Source organism: Micropterus salmoides, unplaced genomic scaffold (assembly GCF_014851395.1).
Source record: "Micropterus salmoides isolate LMB-PRFRI ecotype aquatic unplaced genomic scaffold, ASM1485139v1 Ms_hic_scaffold_14, whole genome shotgun sequence".
NCBI lineage: Eukaryota > Metazoa > Chordata > Actinopteri > Centrarchiformes > Centrarchidae > Micropterus > Micropterus salmoides.
The window spans coordinates 8,049,359-8,068,458 of record NW_024040485.1 but is presented as its reverse complement, the minus strand read 5'-3'; the positions used below and the strand labels follow the sequence as shown (position 1 = coordinate 8,068,458).

At 39.5% G+C, this 19,100-nt stretch overlaps 2 protein-coding genes across 2 annotated transcripts; both read right to left on the bottom strand.

Annotated features, from left to right (window-relative positions):
- Positions 1-1,430: 1,430 nt before the first annotated feature.
- best4 (bestrophin 4) lies at positions 1,431-7,211 on the bottom strand. Its single transcript, XM_038717478.1, has 9 exons — positions 4,384-7,211; positions 4,198-4,298; positions 3,882-4,115; positions 2,927-3,081; positions 2,668-2,745; positions 2,332-2,484; positions 2,168-2,248; positions 1,903-2,057; positions 1,431-1,791 (listed from the first exon to the last, which is right to left on the bottom strand). Exons 1-9 carry the CDS (start codon positions 4,533-4,535, stop codon positions 1,527-1,529), a joined length of 1,374 nt encoding a protein of 457 aa, XP_038573406.1. The 5' UTR covers positions 4,536-7,211; the 3' UTR covers positions 1,431-1,526.
- A 142-nt stretch (positions 7,212-7,353) lies between these two features.
- Positions 7,354-18,148, bottom strand: si:ch211-106k21.5 (leucine-rich repeat and fibronectin type-III domain-containing protein 5). The gene is made up of 4 exons (XM_038717479.1): positions 18,010-18,148; positions 16,191-16,344; positions 11,862-12,034; positions 7,354-11,763 (listed from the first exon to the last, which is right to left on the bottom strand). The coding sequence occupies exon 4, from the start codon at positions 11,759-11,761 to the stop codon at positions 10,544-10,546; it is 1,218 nt and encodes a 405-aa protein (XP_038573407.1). The 5' UTR covers positions 11,762-11,763; positions 11,862-12,034; positions 16,191-16,344; positions 18,010-18,148; the 3' UTR covers positions 7,354-10,543.
- Between the last annotated feature and the right edge of the window lie 952 nt (positions 18,149-19,100).

Below are 19,100 nucleotides of genomic sequence, written 5' to 3'. Positions count from 1 at the left end.
CTATCAAATGGGTCCGGGACCAGGAGCTGCTGTACATCAAATAGATGGACACCAGAGAGGCCTCAGTGTGCTCCACCACCCACAAAGCATTCAGTGGTCAGACTGGGACGAGGAATATAAAGGACAAGGAGACTGGAAAATGAAAGAAGGTCATCGCAGTACCTGATGCTGTGACTGACTTCTGACAGTTAAGTGCCGATTATTCCATGCACAGTAGCACCATCAAGTGGTACAGAACCCTTCTGTACCACTTTATAGTATATAGCTGCAACAAACAACAACTATACAATGAGCACTATTCAACAGCAAACATGAAGCCCATTGCTTACCTAAAGTTCATGGAGGAGCTGGTTGCTGGGCTGTCTGGAGTGTTATGGGATTGGCCCACCTCAAAACAGAGGAGCAGATTGTTTTCCGATCTGCATAAGGACCAGTGGGGTGGATGAGGAGGAGCCTGACGGGGCTTCAAAGGACACCATAGGACAGGGTCGGTACCGCCACCAAAGGATGCAGGATACTTACTCTCAGAGGTGATATTTACCAAAATATGAAGATAGCACAAAAATGTATATATTGTCACATTGTCCACTAAAAAACACCCAGGAAAATATCCAGCAAATGGTTGTAACTTAATGAAGATTATGTGCATCTGCACCAAACTTCAAATGAAACTCCAAAACACCTAAATAAAACTTTTCACATTGAAAAAAAATATTATTCCTTGGTTGACTATGGAGGTACTCAAGTTTTTTTTTCTGTGCAGTGCACCAGAAAGACATTACATTTATCTGACACTGATCCCAAAGCAATTTACAATTGCTGTACATGTCAGAGGTCGCACGCATCTGTAGCAACTAGGGGTTAAGTGTCTTGCTCAGGGACACAACGGTGGATGGGTCACAGTGGGAATCGAACCCAGGTCTCTCACACCAAAGGCATGTGGCTTCTCCATTGCGCCATCACCTCCCCGGAAAGAAGAGGTAAGGGGCCCTGAATCATGTGATGTATTGATACTGACTGAAACAATAAGCTCAGAATCGGCAAAAATATAAAACTGTTCCAGCTTTTCTTTGTCTATGTAGGTTTAAGAGTGTCGCATCAGTACTGATAATCCAAAAATATATGATATATAATTATATCGCTATGAATATGATAAGTATGTTTACTTTTGATACTTGAAGTGCATTTTGTAGATAAAACTAAACTCTTGCAGATAAAATGTAATGACATAAAAATGTATGACTGCACCCCTGAACCAATGTATCTGCTGTTATGTCTTGGGGGACTACTGTGTTTTTGACATATAAATTAGAGGGATTAAAATTAATGATGAATCACTGGACTACACAGGGCAAAGAATCATTTTAAGGCACTCAAAAAGTGTACTCTTAGTCATAGCACTGAATTAATAACACTAATTTTCCAACATACATAGTAAGAACAAGAATGTTTTATTTCACAAATTAATTTAGCTGTGTCAAATCAAAAATATGTTAAAGCATTCTTGGTTAAAAAATTTTTTTTCTCTAGTTGTGTTCCACTGCAACTTTAATCAGTGCCTTTTCTTGTTCTTTGTGGTTGGTGGCATTGATGTCACCCTCAGCATCATCTTCCTCATTAGGATGTGACAAGACATCCATCATAGAAGGGAGGCTCCCACCACGCAGGATGCCTTTGCCCCTCTGCAGAAGACTGTCGAGACCATCGCCCAGAGAGCCCTTAAGAGGGAAACACTGTTTCTCTCCAGGAGTGTCAGCAGCCTGGGTAATCTCAAGATCCTCAGCACTCATCCTGCAAATATGGGCAACATTTTAAGTTCAAGTCTTGGCAGTGGTTGTCATTTTACTGGACTATGCAGCAGCAACAAAAGGTACTAAAAATTAAAAGGTATAATTAGTTTACCTCATGTCAAAGGTGGAGCCTTTGAAGGCCGGTTTGTGAGTCTCTGCTGCTGTTGCCAGAGTGTAAGGGACGGTGAAATTTCTCTGCGCCCAGTGCTTGTCCTTCACAATTGGAGCCAGATTCTGGTACATGTCATCTACAGCCAGCATTGACACCTACAGTAGAGAAAAACAGAATTAAAATGACAGTTAGCAATCATTTCAGGTGTTTAGAGTTTAGAGAGTTTAGAGTGTTTAGAGTGGGGGAGGGTTGGGGGGGGTTCAACCTGAATGTTTCGGTCAATCAGCTGGTTGGTTTCAAAGTCATCATCGTCCTCGCCAAACGGATTGATGATCAGCTCCCCCACCTACAGAGTGGAAACACATAATGACAAGATCAAAACAACATCTGTTTTTCTACATGTGAAACATGAATGTGTTTTCATCTTACCTTGAGCCAGCCAGTGTAGAAGAAGAACTGCATCAGGGTGAAAACAGGGACGTACATGTCAATTTTATGATCCTTGTATCCTTTCTCAGGGTTCAGAAATTGTCGGCCAATCACACAGAAGGCAAAAAAAGAGTAAACTGCTATAGTGACTACCTGCACAGATAAAACACAAGGCGGTGATCAAGTCAGGTTTGTTATGAATTTTGGATGCATTTTGTGTAAAATGTGTGGCTGCATTTCAAACAATATATAATGCTAAAGAAGAGAAATGACCATTAAATTAAGTCAAAGTACATTTTGTTGATCTTGTTATACCCTTCAGGCTCCTGACTGTACCTGAGTGTAGACTAAAGGGATGCTTATCCAGTCATAGTGGAACAGGAGGCTGCACTTGGCTCTGTAGTTATTCAGCTCCTGCAGTTATACACATTTGTAATGTAAATATAAGTTATACAGAATGTGTAGAAATACTGGGGCTGCAGATGGTGCATTCAGGATTTAAAGTGAATGCTTACATTTCTCATTCCCACGTTGTTTACATGGTAAGTGTAAAGTATTGTTGTTCTGTCAGTGTGCAGGGAAAAAACCCACTCACATCCATCAGCAGTCTCAAAGCGATGTCATCCCTCACTCGACCCTCCTCTCTTGCTCTGGATGCCAGGTTTGAGAACCAAGTCAGAGGCATCCAGTACTTGTTGAAATCAGAGTGCAGCGACTCAAACTTCTTCAGCTCGTGTGTTGTCATAAATCCTGCACAGAGATGAATCAGTTTGGTACCACATTCATGGATGTAATACATTTTTGTGATCCAAGGAATTTTATAATTCCTTTAATTAAAATTTTATAATATTATAAAATATGATTATTGCTGCTGACTGTTGCTAAACCCCTCAGCTCTGGAACTCCCTGCCTGAAGATCTGAGGCTGCAGAAACACGTTTAAATCACTTCTCAAAATATGTCTTTTAAAAAAAGCGTTTTATTCATTCTGTTATTATTTCTAACATGCCTTATCTGTTAATAATATTATTATTTTTATTTTATATTATTTAATTTGCCTCCTATAATGCTTTAATCCTGGTTCAACCATGTAAAGCTTTTTGTAACATTGTTTTGAAAAGTGCTGCATTAGCAAATGTGAAAAAGGTATAAAGTCCACTCCACAAAAAATCAAAACCAAAAAATCAAAAGGTCAGGCACTTACTTAACCAGAGGAGAAAGAAACATTCAACAACATCTTTTACTTAAGCAACAGTACAAATATGGAATGATAAGTAATTGAAACGCAAATTATTTTAAACCACTGATTACTTCAGTATACTGAATTTGAATTTTCCCCTATCAATAAACATACATCTGATCTTATCTACTAGGCAGGCTATAAACAGGCAAAAATCTATTAATTGTTGTGTTGTGTGTTGTGTTTAATTGTCTCTGAATTAGATCTTAATAGCAGCTGGTTGAACTGCTTCATCTTTTTTGCTGGGTAGATTGTCTCATATTTTAACGAACTGCATTTTGTCCTTCATTCCTCTCCACTGTTGTTCTTACCAGCCTCCACAATGTGCTCCAAACTTGGAAAACGCTTGTGAACTCTTGTGCTTATGGAGCGGAGAATAAGAACTGAAGATAAGTTGGCATATCTCATGAGTGTTCGTCGCAGCAGACGACCCCTCTCGTCTGCCCCGTGGACGTTCCCAGATACCACCATCATCAGGTTATCAGGCAGCGGGAAGCTGGTGTACTGACCCCACCATCGATTAAAGGCCTGGCTCACATAGAAACCTGGAACAAAAAAGTATTAACTATGGAGACTTATCTTCAGATTTGGCCTGCTGTAAGACAGAGCCAGTTCAATCAGACTCACCCAGAACAAACAAAACTGGGATGAAGTTGGTGTTGGTGAACTGATCACAGTAAAGGGCAATGCGCTCAAACAGATCCTGCTGCTTTGGTGTGAGCATAAACCTGTGAAGATAATAAAACTTCCACTGATGACCACAAACACTTGATTATACTGCAGCAAACGGGAGAATTAATGAAGTTAATTTACCTGTAAAACAAACTGAAAAACAGATAAACTGCACAAAATACCAGAAGCTCTTTGTAAAGCAGCCTGTAAATGCTTCCCTTCCACCTGAACAGGAGCTTGGAGAAGCCGCCAAATCTCGCATTGGCCACTTCAAGTGTGTAAGAAACTGTCATGTCTGGGTTTTATTGTGTGTTGTAACAGCAGAAAAGTCCTGCAAAATATCACAAATTCATGTTGTAATTAATTTCTCTAATCATGATATAACAACACCAAAAAATGTGTCTTACCTATGAAGGCAGGCGTATCACCTGTTCCTGTGCTGAATCCCGCTGTCCTGAGAAGAAGAGTTCTTCCTCTCTGTCTCAATTTAAACCTCTCTACTGTGCTGTCATAAATTAACATTTTAAATTTATTACCTGGGAACCTGAAGCCCAAGAGATACACACCTACAGTAACTGAGCACAGGGAAACAACGTTTAATAAAGTATGCCGTGTGTTTTTCGTCACAGCAGTTCCCCAGTGTATTGATTATTGTTCACCGACATTCCTTTTGAGTTGATTAAAGTTGATCAGACAGTTTGTGTGTTCTCACAGAGCCGATGAGGCTCTGTAAATATCCAAAATCATCAATTTAACCCTGATGGTTGTGGATATAACAAATATTTTCATTAATACTTAATCTGCAGATCATTTTCATAAATTGTTTCATCTACAAAATGTCAGGAAATAATGAAAAACCCCAGTCACAAGCTGAAAGAATAAAATAAAACAAAAATAGAGCAAGAACAAGTCATCAATAATAGATTATACATACGTTTATATATAGTACTTATTAAAACCTGAGAATATTTAAAAAACGAATAAGCAGAAAAAAGAAAAAGAAAAACATACGTCACATTTCATACATACATAAACCAACCTGCACACACACATAAATACACATTTACCCAAATTGAATATGTTATAAAATAAGGATTACAATAAAAATATGTATGTAAATAAGAAACATTTATTAAATAGTTGCAGATTTATTTTCTGTTGGTTTACTATTTGATTGTTACTCTTATTGTTTCAGCCCCATGCAGTGTTGCTTTTTATGCTCTCAGGAGCAAAAATTATAGTTTGCTTTTCATGCATTTCAGTGTAAAAATACACTTTCTGTATTTTCAGAGGTCATAGGAAAAGAATTATAGCTCAGGGACTCAAGTCCAGGACAACATTTAATTTGATGTAGATCTCTGAAGAATGGTTACTTCTTTACAAGCTTTTAAATCCATTCTCTTTTAATTTGAGGAAAGCTGGTCTGGCTGTCAGTGTTTATAAACTGGTTATTTGGAATTATTTGGAATTTGGGATACATTGCGATCAACAGTGTATGTTTTTATTTAAGTTGTTATGGCATATTTATTACTGTTTTTTACCCCTTTGGGCTCATGTGCTATATGAATCTTGATTATTCTCTTTATATTTCACCAAATTTCTCTATGTTATTTGTTTTGGAACCTCTGTTTGATGTTCTATGTGGTCCTGCTTTCTTCACTTTTTAGTCTCATTGTAGTCCTTCCCTGGTTCAATTGTGTTAGGTTGTGTTGATATTTGGTGGGTAAAAAACGATATTTTGATATTAACATGTTTCTAAACGCTATTTCTGTAAGCATGTCTTTTCCAGATGCTATCAAAATCAGGTCAGTACTTTGGACTTGTCATAGAAGAGAATCTAATGCCCCGCCATAGAAAAAACATAGACACAGACTGATTGCACAATAGAGGCTTTTCAGTGTTATTTACTGTTCTAGCCATCAGTGATAACAGCAGCCTGAGCAGAGTGATGCAGACAGACAGTCAGATGGGTCCATCCCACACATATCTCAGCCTTTGTCATTGGCTGCTAAGCTCTGCTTACTTGTTTGCTTTTCACATCGTTACAACTGTCTATTGTAAATCAGACTCTTTTTTCCAGTCATGGTTTATCCTCTGACGCTGTTTGCTCTCCCCTGACAGGATCTTTATTAGGCCATGCATGTCCTCCATCAGAGCCTGTCAAGTGATCACCGCGGACTTCCCTTTTCTTTGTCTGAATCTGTGTCACTCATGCAACCGCAGTAGACTCATGAGCCTCACACTGTCTGGATGTTTAAAATCATTGCATCTATTACCCATAGTATCATGTATTCATCATCATACTAAAGTACTCATGTTTGTTTGGTTGATATATGGTAGTTTCCATTCCTGTCACTAGATGGTGCTCTGTTAATATGCAGCAGCGCGCTCAGCCTCAGCCCTGCGGCCTCACTGTCTGTTTACCTCATAAACAAAGACACCCAAAGGCTCTTTTATTTACAGAAAACATTAAAAGGGCATCAAACATGTTTAATGCTGTGTAAGTAAGTAGTTTTAATGCTCATTATCTACGAAACTATCAGCTTTTAGTACAGCATACTTTTTCTGAGATGTCTCTTGTTTAGCTGCCATGATTTTTTATTTTTGTACTTAAATATGGCACAGCAATATATTTTTATATCACAAGGACTTTCCACTTTTATGTTTGTATCACCATCCTGTGTAAATCTGGAGTCAGAGGTTGGTCTGTGAGCTAGATGAAATACACTCCCAAATTTGCATCAATGGATACTCCAACAACTGTTCCTGCACAGCCATTTCCTGGCCTCAGCTACTGGATCTACTGGTTGGGGCTCAGGCCTGAAAGACAGAGTGAGCAGCTCACTACTGATCTTTTGGGTAACCCAATGCGGCAATTACAACTTCCCACAGTGAGTGAAATTAGAGCTCAAAAGAAAAGTGGGATTTCAGGTAGCTGGGGCTGGTCTGGGTCATTGTCGGGGCAGAAAGAGCTGAGAGGTAACAGAAAGAGCTTGAATTCCTCTCTTGTTTATGGTGTTAGTCTTCATGATCATCATCCTTAGGCAAAATACTTGAAAAAAGCATAAATTTTTTCAACAATATTCAAACGTTTTGCATACCAAAAAAATATAATGACAAAAATCAGTGCTTTTATTAAGTATCATAGCAGTAACACATTGTATTGTAACAGAATGATTATTAATGCTACTGTACTGTAATTTAGTAGCTGTTACTGTAGCAGTTTAACCATTTCTGACAAGATACACTGCCATCAAACACTCCATAAGGCCTAATTTCACTTGAAACGTACACACTCACCTTTTCTATACTGGCAGGAATGAAATTCTGGTTCAAATGAATTATTTGTTATTTATTTATTATTTGCTGGCCTGAAAGTAGATGCATTTAAAAATATTCAAGACTGAAATTTTAAATACCCGCTATGTACAAGGTTTTAATAAACTATTTGCTAAACCCATCCAGTGCACCATCATAGCATAGCTACCATTATAGACACTGCAGGCCTGTCAAATTTTGGATAATAATGGTGCTATAGTGTGTGGTGTACCCTTTTTTAGCCTTTCCAAAATTAAAAAAGAACAAAAGTATACAGGAAAAACCAGTGTGTTTATCTGCTCTAATGTAGGCCTACGCCTTAATCGTTGCCATTCCTGGCTATAAAGTAAGCTAAATACCAAGCGTTTCTTCCAAGGCAAAGAGCACATCATTAACTTACTACATTATGCTTAAGTATGTGAGCTAACATTGTCTTTCTGCCAGGGACATTTGTAGCTTTAGCCTTATTTTTTATTGTTGCATTATTTAATTTATGTAGCTATCAAGTGCATATTCAAGACCCTTTTATACAAATCTCAGTTTAAAAAGTGTTCTGGAAACAATAAAAAGTCAGCCTGAGAGAGTTGTTTTAACCAATTAATGTTGTTAGCTTAATCAGCTAACCTAGCTAGCTTAAGTTGATAAAAATCCAACAGTGACGTAGTTTCAGCCTGCAAAGTTGCCAGAATAAAAAGCCTGCTTTTGTCAGCCCACAGTTTCAAAAATCGCAAAGAAGTATGTGAAATCTGTCACTGTTCCTATGTGTATCCTAAAAATAAATACATTTAAAAGAAAATACATGACTTCAGTGACTCAGGGCTATGGCCCTGTTTACAATGAAATGTTATATTTCTGTGCAGAAATTGTACAAAATTACAAAATGCAACATTCAGTCATTTCTCTGTTTTTCTTTTTCACTGTTCATAAATAAAGCTTTGATGGAAAATACGTGAAAATCCGTCTGGGAAACACACCTCCGTTTTTTAAATTCCAGGAAGTTCCACACCCTTAGCTGCACCCACTCCCTTTGTCTCTCTACTGAACACAAACCAATTAGTATTCAGAGCCAGCAAGTGTGAGAGTTGGACGTCTGTCTCTTTTCCACATCTTTGGTAACAATGGAGTGTCTGCACCTCCACCATGACCATGATATTCAGTGTTGTCTTTTGTGTACATGTCCTCTCCAGTGTTATTTTATTGTAGCACCACTGCACAGAAATGCTGGTAATCTCACTTTACTAGACCCGGCACTACAGATATTTCCATCTTAAACTAGAATTCAACAGCGTTTAGAGCTGACCAGTCTGCCATTTACCAATATAAATGCACATTTTTGTATGTGACGTAAAGCATAAGCAAGCATCTGTCCTTTTATCCTTGCTTAATAAAGACATAAATTTAGACATCTTGTCTAAGCTTTACATTCCACATTTCACACTGAATTAAATGTGAGGGATTAGTCACTATTTAGCACCTACATGAATGTGCAGCTAAAGGTGACGGAACATCCTGTTTGCAGTATAACACCTAAGTCCAACTGGAATGCATATAACAATCACACTTGGGTGAGGTAAAGTAAATACAAAAGCTTGGTTGACCTACAGTAATTAAACATAGACATATAAACATATGTCATGCTCTTTGTAATAGACATGAAAACAACATGAAGAGTAGCATTAAATAGAATAAATGTCTTTGTGCCTTGCAATTTTCTTCCAGAGCAAATATGGGGCCTCCCTTTCAAACCATCACTGCGTTCCTCAGGTCCCACAGGAAAAGGTCTGGATTAAATCACTTCCTCTTACATTGTGATACTACAGTGGTCAGACCAGGCTGTCTTTGTGTCATTATATAACTTGCTTTTTTCTGTAACACACACACATAAACTGTTTCTATTTAGTGCATTTAAAGGAATAATTTGACATTTTAGGAAACACTTTTTTCTTGCCGAGAGTTTGATGAAGTGATACTCATTTGTGAGTTAATGGACCTGGACCCAGAAGGTGAGGCTGGCTTAGCATTAAGACTGGAGGCAATGAGAAAGTTAAAAATCAGCCCACAGACACTAAAGGATTTAAATGGAATCGCTACAGTCTCGTTCAGTTAGGTGAACAATACCTACCTTAACAGTTCTGACCTCTGACTCCAAAATGGAGGACGCTATCCTAGCTTACTAGCTGTGTTGCGCTAAACATTTTTATTCAACCTCCTCTGTCAGTGTACAAAAGAGACAGTTATGAGACAGGTCTCAATGGTACAAATACATAAGAAACACATATTGTCCTGTTAGCGACCCAGCTCATGAACTTGCACAATGACTCTCTTAGCAAGCTAGTTCCTGCCGTTCAGAGAATTGTCTTTACTCAATTAAATGATGAAGAGAACAACCCACTACAGAAGAAGACAGGTATTGTGACTGACTAGAGCTAGCTTTTGTGTTAGCAGTTAGTTCACCAGCTAGTTTTCCAACTAGCCTCGCAAGCAGTCACTTTGTCACCAAGCCGACCTTTAAAGGGTGTATGTAGGCATGATTTCTAAGTTGGATTGAACCAGGCTAGCTGTTTCCCCCTGCTTCCCCCTGCTTCCCCCTGCTCTGGCTCCAGCTTCGTACATAAAACCCTGAAAACTTGGTTTCAAAACAACAATCAAATTTTAAGTTAAAAAAATATCCTTATGTGTTTTTTAACAGACAAAAACTCAACCACTGTGCTTAATCAGGGCTGTGTGGGTTTGGTTCAGACTAGTGAGAAGAGCACAGATAACAACACAAATACAAAAATTTCTTGTGTGAATTCACTTAAGCAGAAAAATATTTGCGCTCATGTAAGACCGCATGACTAAAAGTAAGAAGTTGATTTAGAAATTAGGTTTTAAGGGCTTTTAACACACAAACATGTGATTGGTGGAGATTTTCTCATCAAATTCTTATCAAGAAAACAAAAGTGTATTTCCCAAAATGTTTCACTATTCCTTTAAGATGCCGTCACGAGAGGTCGACATTTTCATACTCGCCATGATCCGAGTCCTCCAGTTCGATACCTGGCACCAGGCTGTAGTATTCAGTTGACTGGGTCAGGTAAGCCTTCTCCCTGTCTGCTGAGTCTTTCATCACTTCTGTCACACTGACTGTGTCCAGCTCTGCCTTGCTGGCCCCGTCTGGCTCCTGGGAGCCCTGCTTCCCGTCTGTGGAGCTGGAACAGTGTGACGAGACTGGGGGAAGAGACTCCACTGAGCCCAGCTTAATCTCCACCTCTTCATAAATGTCCCTGGTGCTGCCCAGGAGGGCGGATGCCGGGCGCAGCAGCAGCTGGTTCTTCAGGATCCCTTCATTGCCACAGTGTCCAGCTTTATTCTGCTCAGTGGCTGCAGGCTGCTGCATTCTATGATGCTTCTGGCCATTGCAGTTGGAGCTGGTAACTCTCTTTTTGGGGGTGCTTATAGGTGCTTCTTTCTTCTTCCTCCCACAGCACCAGCAGAGCACCAAGGCAGAGAGGATGAGAAGAGGGAGCACTATAAAGAGTGCAGTGAGACCAGCCGGGCGGCACACTTCATTAAGCCTCATCGACCACACAGTCCTGCCGGCAAAGTGTCTGGGAGAGACGCAGGTCAAGTTCCCCACCAGATCCTGCAGCTTAGTGGTCCTATTAACCTTCCTGCCTTCCTCCAGGCCTTCCAGTAACAAACAGGAGCAGTCCCAGGGGTTCCCATCCAGCTCCAGCCTTAGCAAACTGGACTTCTCCAGTACAGAGCCTGGGAGGAAGCGTAGCTGGTTTCCCTGCAGATCCAGCTTCTGGAGACTGTCAGAGTCCTGAAGAAAGCCCGCAGGAAGCTCCTGAATCAGGTTCATGCTCAGATCCACCTCTGTCAGGCTGAGCTGGCTGGCTAGAAACTCCCTTGGCAACGTTGTTAGTCTATTATGACCTAAGTAAACCTTCTGCAAGGTAGAGGCCTCTTTGCCATTCATATCAATAGAACTGATATTACAGAAGGACAGATCCAGTGTCTCTAAGTTTGTTTCATTAGTAAACACAGACCAGCGCACATGGCTGAAAGCAGAGCCAGAGTAGTTCAAGCAACAGATGTCAGCAGGAACCTCAGAGGGAAACTGAGACAAAATGGTGGCTGCTGGACACACACATCCACCCACAAGTCCTGTCTTCACCAGCAACATGAAAATCAGCAGGGCCTGTTGGGAAACCATCTCTGAAACAGAAAATACAGTAAAACAGAGCAGAAAATGTGACTTAATCATCCCCTAGTGCTACAGTAGCATCCCCTGCCTTTTTCTCAGGCAGCCCTACCTGCCTCCTGGTCTCTCTCTCAGTACTGCAGGGAATCAACTTTAAGTAGGCTCACACAGATGTAAATGGGCTTGTAAACCTAGCAACTTCTCTGAGGACTCCTGGTTGCTGTGAGGATTGTGGGAGTTGGCATGGTGACACAGGTCACTGGAGATCAGGAGTCCAGTGTTCGGCTGTTGGGGAGAAAACAGATGCTACTATGACTTTCACATGAAGGCTGTGCCGTTTATTGGCAGATCAGAGTAAAACAAACATTACTCAAAGGTGAAGCTGTAGCCTAGTTCACCAAGCAGGTTGTCTAGTTTAACCATGTAGACTGTAAAGCCCCTTGAATCTGATGTATAAGTCATTAAAAAGACCTTTACTTGACGTTATTTATCAAGTACATGACAATATGCCGGCTTTAACCATGAAGCTAATTTTCATTTGCAAACACTCAAAAGTACACATGCTGTATGTACAGCAGAATACAGCATAAATGACCGTGACAGGCTTGGAGAAGGTCCTTACAATAATGTGAAAGTGTTTAATTTCACTGTAATTAGTAGAAATTACCCCTCTATGACTATTTTCATCTAAGGTTTAATTCCTGCCGTGTGTCTAATTGGGAGGCTGTGACATGACAACATTTGGGAAACCCTGCTCTTGGAGACTAATTGCTGGTCACTTCCTAACTCGTATGTACTTGGTGACGCTGCCCGAACATAAAAGCATATGTGGTTGACATAAACAAGGCCTGTCTTTTCAAAAGACATACATGTGAAGCAGACATGGAGAGACAGAAAAAGAGGGAGTGTGTTTGGTCGTAACATCAGACTTCCTCACCCACCACAATAGAGTTGAAAGCTGCTCGACAGTTGGGAGGCAGGAATGTGCTAACTCCCCAACAACAGGGTCAATTCATTACCAGTGGAGGGTTTAGGCAGGACCACCGTTATCAGCTGGAGGGTATATGTGATTATCTAGACCGCTTAACAACAATGAAACCTCACTTCACCTGCTAATGAGAAAAAGGCACTTTGTCACAACAGCAGGAGTGGTGGTGAACTGACTTCAGGCAGAGAGTGGCAGCAAGAAATCATATTGACTCACTTATAATTCCAGCAAATCTCATCACAAATAATAAGCAAACAGAAACAACTATAACTGAAACAACTGATCCACAGGAAATTAACTGCCAACTATTTTGCTAATCGATTAATCGTTTAAATAACTTTTTAAACAAAAATCCACTGGTTTCAGCTTCTAAAATGTGACTATTTGCTGGTTTTCTTAGACATCTATTATAGGTCTAATATGTCAGCTAGTCCAAACAATCAATTATTAAAACACTATTAAATGGCCACGTCTTTCAATCACCACGCCACCAGTTTGTACATATCTCCACGTTGAAACTTAGACGATCAAGTGACTCCTTGTGAAAATTAACCTTTATGTAAAATAATAATGGGAGCTCCTCTTTAAGAGTCCCGAACAAAAAATAAACACGGAAATAAGAAGAGTACATGTGGATTTTCAGCCTTGACTTAAAATATCTCTCAAACAAATGCAGGAAATGTGTGTCAAAGGAGAGAAACTGGGCCTCGAGCTGACTTTTTGTTGCTTGAAAAAATCATTTAATGTGTTAAAGAGCGCAGAGTGCGGGAGGATGAGATGTCATAGGTATGAACAAAGCTGTATAGGTTACCCATATTAATCTTGTGCATTCTCACATTTAAACCTGCTCAAATAAACTGATTAAACATGTAGTTATTCAGCCAATATCCAGTAATACTCCACATGGCCTTTCCTGACAAAAGAAAAATCCTCTCTGGGCTATAAAGGCTGACACAGTTTACATTTCCGGCAGCAGAAAGCTGACCAGCTTGTTTGTTTGGAATAAATATAAGGAGACCAGGGCACCTAGCATGAACGACAGCCACCATAGCTGAACAAAGAGCATAGCACTCCAAGAGTAAAATTAATCTCACAGTCACTCTTCTATGAAGATAACATGAAACAAGGATCTTGTAGATTAACATCAGAACACAAAGATATGGATGGTAGTTTATTTGTTTTTTTTTTATCTCCACCATCTATTACCACACAGTGTGGTTGAGTACAGACAAAACACTCCAACCATTTAATTCAAAACTCCCTGCTGAATGCTGTGGGTCTGTTTTACTTTTACATGCCTCATTAGCTTGAGTTTAAGGTGCATATGGGTGGTTAAAGATGTCAGTTTGAATTCAAAGAGGGAAAACCACCTTTAGATATCATGTGACATAACTAGTATTTTAAAGGGACCTTGGGTTTTAAAGGTTCCCTTGGATAAAAAGTGTCCCTGTAACACATAGACATATCTGACATACATGCATGACATCAACTTTTAAGTTAATATCATGCATGTATTCATTGATATGTCAAACGTAATAGCAAATATTTGCCTTTTTACACATCCAGCAGACACAGAGCAACATTAGCTTGAGGTTGTGTTTGTGTCCACCTGATAAATCCAGTCCAGTATTATCTCTTCTTTTAGCTCAATTTGGCTCTTTAGCTTGCTAACTGTGTTCGTTGGCGACCTCGTTCAATTAAGTAGCCACGTGATCTATTGTTAATATAAAAGTAAATTGATTATAGCAGCTTTAAATTTCAAATTTATGTAACTGTGAAGATTGCCATAATAGAATGTGTTATATTTTGTTTTAATAATGAGATAAGGGAGTAAAGCTTGTGTTTGCGTTTCTCCTTTGTTAATCTCAAACTTTTAATCTCAAATTTTAGGCTTTGAACTGACCATGTAATGCTCGACCAGATCTTTATAGTATAGATCTTGATAGTACATTATTTGCATGCTGCACTGCACTATAAAGAGATTTTGTTTAAATTGATAGCTATCAGCAGGCGATATATTCATAGAGGAAAAGAAAAACAGGTGGGTGTGTGTGGTTACACGTAGGTAATAATTTGCACCAATTTGGATACTTTGTTCTATCTTTTCACACCTTTGTATGAGCAAGGTTAGGATAAAGTAAGACTTTTTGTATGCGTCAGTAATTCCATGCATTCACCAGTTAAGATAACTTAATGCCTGAAGAGTCAAACTCCCATCTCTCAGTCTGATAACAGAAACAGACTAAAGGTTAGAGTTGACTCAGCGCTGACCATGTTTCAGAATCTGCCAGAGATCTGCACTCACGCTAACCATTGACAAATGAGTTGGTCTTTGGATTTTGAAACGACACACAACAGAAGCAACACTAGTAGACCTTCACAGAGCCTCACAGCCAGAACTGTGAGAGTGAAGGCACTTCATCCAAACAGTCGGATTTTCTTGGATCGTCTCCTCTCAGGGTGTTTGTGCCCAGCAAGACGAGCAAGGTTTATATCTGGAGAACATGGATGATCTCACTCAGTAACAATGTGAGTTGCTACATCCTCTCTGGCAGCAGAGTTTCCCCTGAAATAACGGTCTCCTTTCATACAGCTCTTCATCATAAAACATTCTTACATTAAACCAGGGCAGCAGCTGCAGTAGCCTCTACCACAAAGGACACAAAGGGCATTTTAATGTCCAACAACTGAAAGTTGTGGTGTTTTAAAGGTTGATTCTCTTATTATTTTATACTTCATATAATTTAAATGTAGGCTACTAATTCAAGGCAAACTAAAATAAAAATATTTCAGGATTCAATAAGGGCAGAGAGGTCTTTTAATCAGCATGTAGCGAAATAAACTTTACAGAACATAATCTGACAGTTGACTGAATCAATAAAATGTAAAAAAAAACACAAAAAAAACACTATTTAATGAGATCATTTTATGTACTTTTTTGGTGTTGTCTGAGAGGGGTGGGGTGGAATTGGCGGGTCGATGACCCCAGTATTGCTCATATCTGGCTACATCTCTGTGCAAAACACATCATAATGGCATCATTTCATTAAATTTCAAGTCAGACCCTGTGTGGATGGTTAAAGGTCTTCTTCAGATATGCAAAAATATGACGTTCCCCAAATAAAACATAAAACGATACAGATAAATGCACACCTATAAGGACATAAAAATCTGGATGACCTTATCCTTGCATTGTACTCTATCCTCCTGCTCTCTCTGTCACCCCCCCTCTCTCTAAACCCAACCAGTCGAGGCAGTTGGTCGGCAGGTCCTGCTCGAGGTTTCTACTGTTAATTGTTTCGTCTCTGTGATTACTATTGCAGAGGGTCTAGATCGACTGTACAAGGCTATATGAAAAGTAACTGAATTGGCGCTGTATAAATAAAAGTGATTTTTAACTGTTCGAGATATGAAAAAGAAGTCCACATGTATAAAGGAAATGTGTTTTCTTACCTCTGATGGGCATGCCTGCTTCAACCCTGTTGCTCGCCGTCAGAAGCTCATGAGACGTGAAACCCACCAGCGGCGGCGGCAGCGTCTTTCTCCTCTCTGCATCCCATCAACTGTCCCTGTTGAACTTCTCCTCTGGATCTGAGGGTGTGTCTCCCTCCGGGCGGAATGTGGAAATAAGGCTTTTAGTCACAGTGTGTGTGTGTGGGGGGGGGGGGGGAATAATGTTTAGGCTACTCATCCACAGTGTTGAAAGTCAGTTCAGTTTATCTGCAACTGAAGATGATAGATTTGATCCTGCCTGACTTCGGTACAAAGTTTAACCGACCTGCTCTGTGACCACAGAGCGCCCCCTGGTGGCTGAACTAACTTTCTCATCAAACTCTTCCAGGTTGATACAACAGGTCTCTGTTTATTAATATAGGCCTTCACGAACGGGGTTTGGAGCTTCATTATTCATTTACCCCTTAAAAAGAATTAGTGAAAACTCTTTCAGATTAGTCTTAATATGGAACGTCTGTATAAATGTATGTTTTTAGATGTTTTTGCATATAATGTATATTTCACACTGTATAACAAATCAGAGGGGGCCCTGCTGACAATATAATAGAAAAGAGAGCATCAATTAAAAAAGTATGTGAACCCTCTACTTAAACTAATACCACACAAACAGTTAAGTGTTTTATGTTTTCATTGAACACATTGTGTAAACTTTCACAATAGGCTACAGGGTGGGAAAAGTATGTGAACCCCTGGGCTAATTACTTCTCCAAAAGCTAAGTGGAGTCAGGCATCAGCCAGCCTGGAGTCCAATCAATGACACGAGATTGGAGGTGTTGGTTAGAGCCACTCTACCCTATAAAAACACACCAATTTTAATTTTGCTTGCTTCATGAAGCATTGCCTGATGTGAACCATGCCTAAAACAAAAAGAGCTCTCAGAAGACCTAAGATTAAGAATTGTTGACTTGTGAAGCTGGAAAGGGTTTCAAAAGTATCTCTAAAAGCCTGATGTTCATCAGTTAGCACTGTTGCTACTCTCCCTAGGAGTAGTCGTCCTGCAAAGATGAGGTTAAGATGAGTCCTAGAGTGTCAGCTGAAGACTTATGCTAACATCTCTGTTGACGGCTCTACGATACATAAAACACTGAACAAGAAGTGGAGTACATGGGAGGACACCACAGAGGGAGCCACTGCTGTTCAAAAAGTTTGCAAAAGAGCACCTGGATATTCCACAGCACTACTGGCAAAATATTTGGTGGACACATGAAAATAAAGTTTAGTTGTTTTGAAGGAACATACAACCTCAACCTCACACCAACATCAAAACCTCATCCCAACTGCTTCTCTCCCTCAGGACTTTGATCGACAGAAAAATGAATTCCAAAGTTTATCAAGAAATTTTGCAGAATATTGCAAGGCCATCTATTAAATCCAAGGGTTCACATATTTTTTCCACCCTGCACCGTGAATGTGTACACCGTGGGCTCAATAAAAACTTTATTAAATTGTTTGTGTGGTATTAGTTTAAGCAGACTGTGTTTGTCTATTGTTGTGACTTAGATGAAGATCAGATCACATTTTATGACCAATTTATGCAAAAATGCAGGTAATTCCAAAGGGTTCACAAACTTTTTTCTGTTACTGTACATGCATTATTATACATATGCTACGTATTATTTTGTTTCTATCATGATACCTATTAATAGAGTTTAATCTGTTTATTCAATAATGTTTATTGTTTAAACAATAACCACAATTTCTGTATTACATACCTGTAACTGCTGTACACAAGATAATATGCAGTATCTACTGAACTTACCATTTAGTGCATGATACTGGCACTTCTGCCCGTATCCCTCCAGGCACAATTCTTTCCTGTCCACCAGGTGCCCTCAGACTTTTCCACCTGTCCCAGTCACCTGATTATCATGTCCACCCGATCACCTGTTTCCACTTTACCTCATCAGCAATGCAGTTTATAACCAGCCCATTTCCACTCATTCTCTGCCTAATGTTGCTTTCCAGTCTTCTGAACCCCACCCCCACACACCTTCTTGGGATGTAGACTGTCTCTCCTTTAATAACCCAACCTGCTTTTCCTGCTTTTTGTTGCCTGTCACCTGCTCACCTGTCAGATTTGTTTGTTTGAACTGCCATCCTGTTGGTAACAGTATATCTATCGCAGTATGTACTGGGAAAATAAAATGTAAATGTAATGTAACTGATTGTAGCATCACCTGCAGCAATATCACACCCATTTATCTGAGGAATGTTATACTCTTAATCAACAGTATAGTTATAATCTATAGTCTACAATGTAATTGTTAACTCATAACCTTTGAAATCTCTTAAAATTCAGAAAGGGAAGTTACCTTCAGTTCATGTTTATTAGAACCTTTCTTGGATCATAATAACTTCAGCTTTACTGATGTTCCTGTTTTTTATACCTATGACCAATAGATGGCAGTAATAACCAGCACTCAACAAATTCAAAACATACACTTAGGCATATCTGTTATAGCTTTCTAGCAACACAAGCTGAATGATATGTTGAATAATTGAAAAGTTACTTAACAGAGAATTATGACATTGTCACATTTCACACAAAAATGCCAAACATTCACTGATTCCAGCTTCTCAAGTGTGAGAATTTGCTGCTTTTCTATGTCACATATGATAGAAAACTAAACAAAACAAGAAATATGAAGATGTCATCTTGAGCTCTGGGAAATTATAGGGGAGACCGGTGTGGCTCTAACACTTTTTGCTTCAGCAACTATAACTCACTAAGTTCTCAAACTTCTATACAAAGTACCTACAATGGTTTACTACAAATGGCACCAATTAAATCCTGTACAAGAATATCACAGACCTCGTGAGTTGATGTCACCACCGGGGTAGGTTGTAACA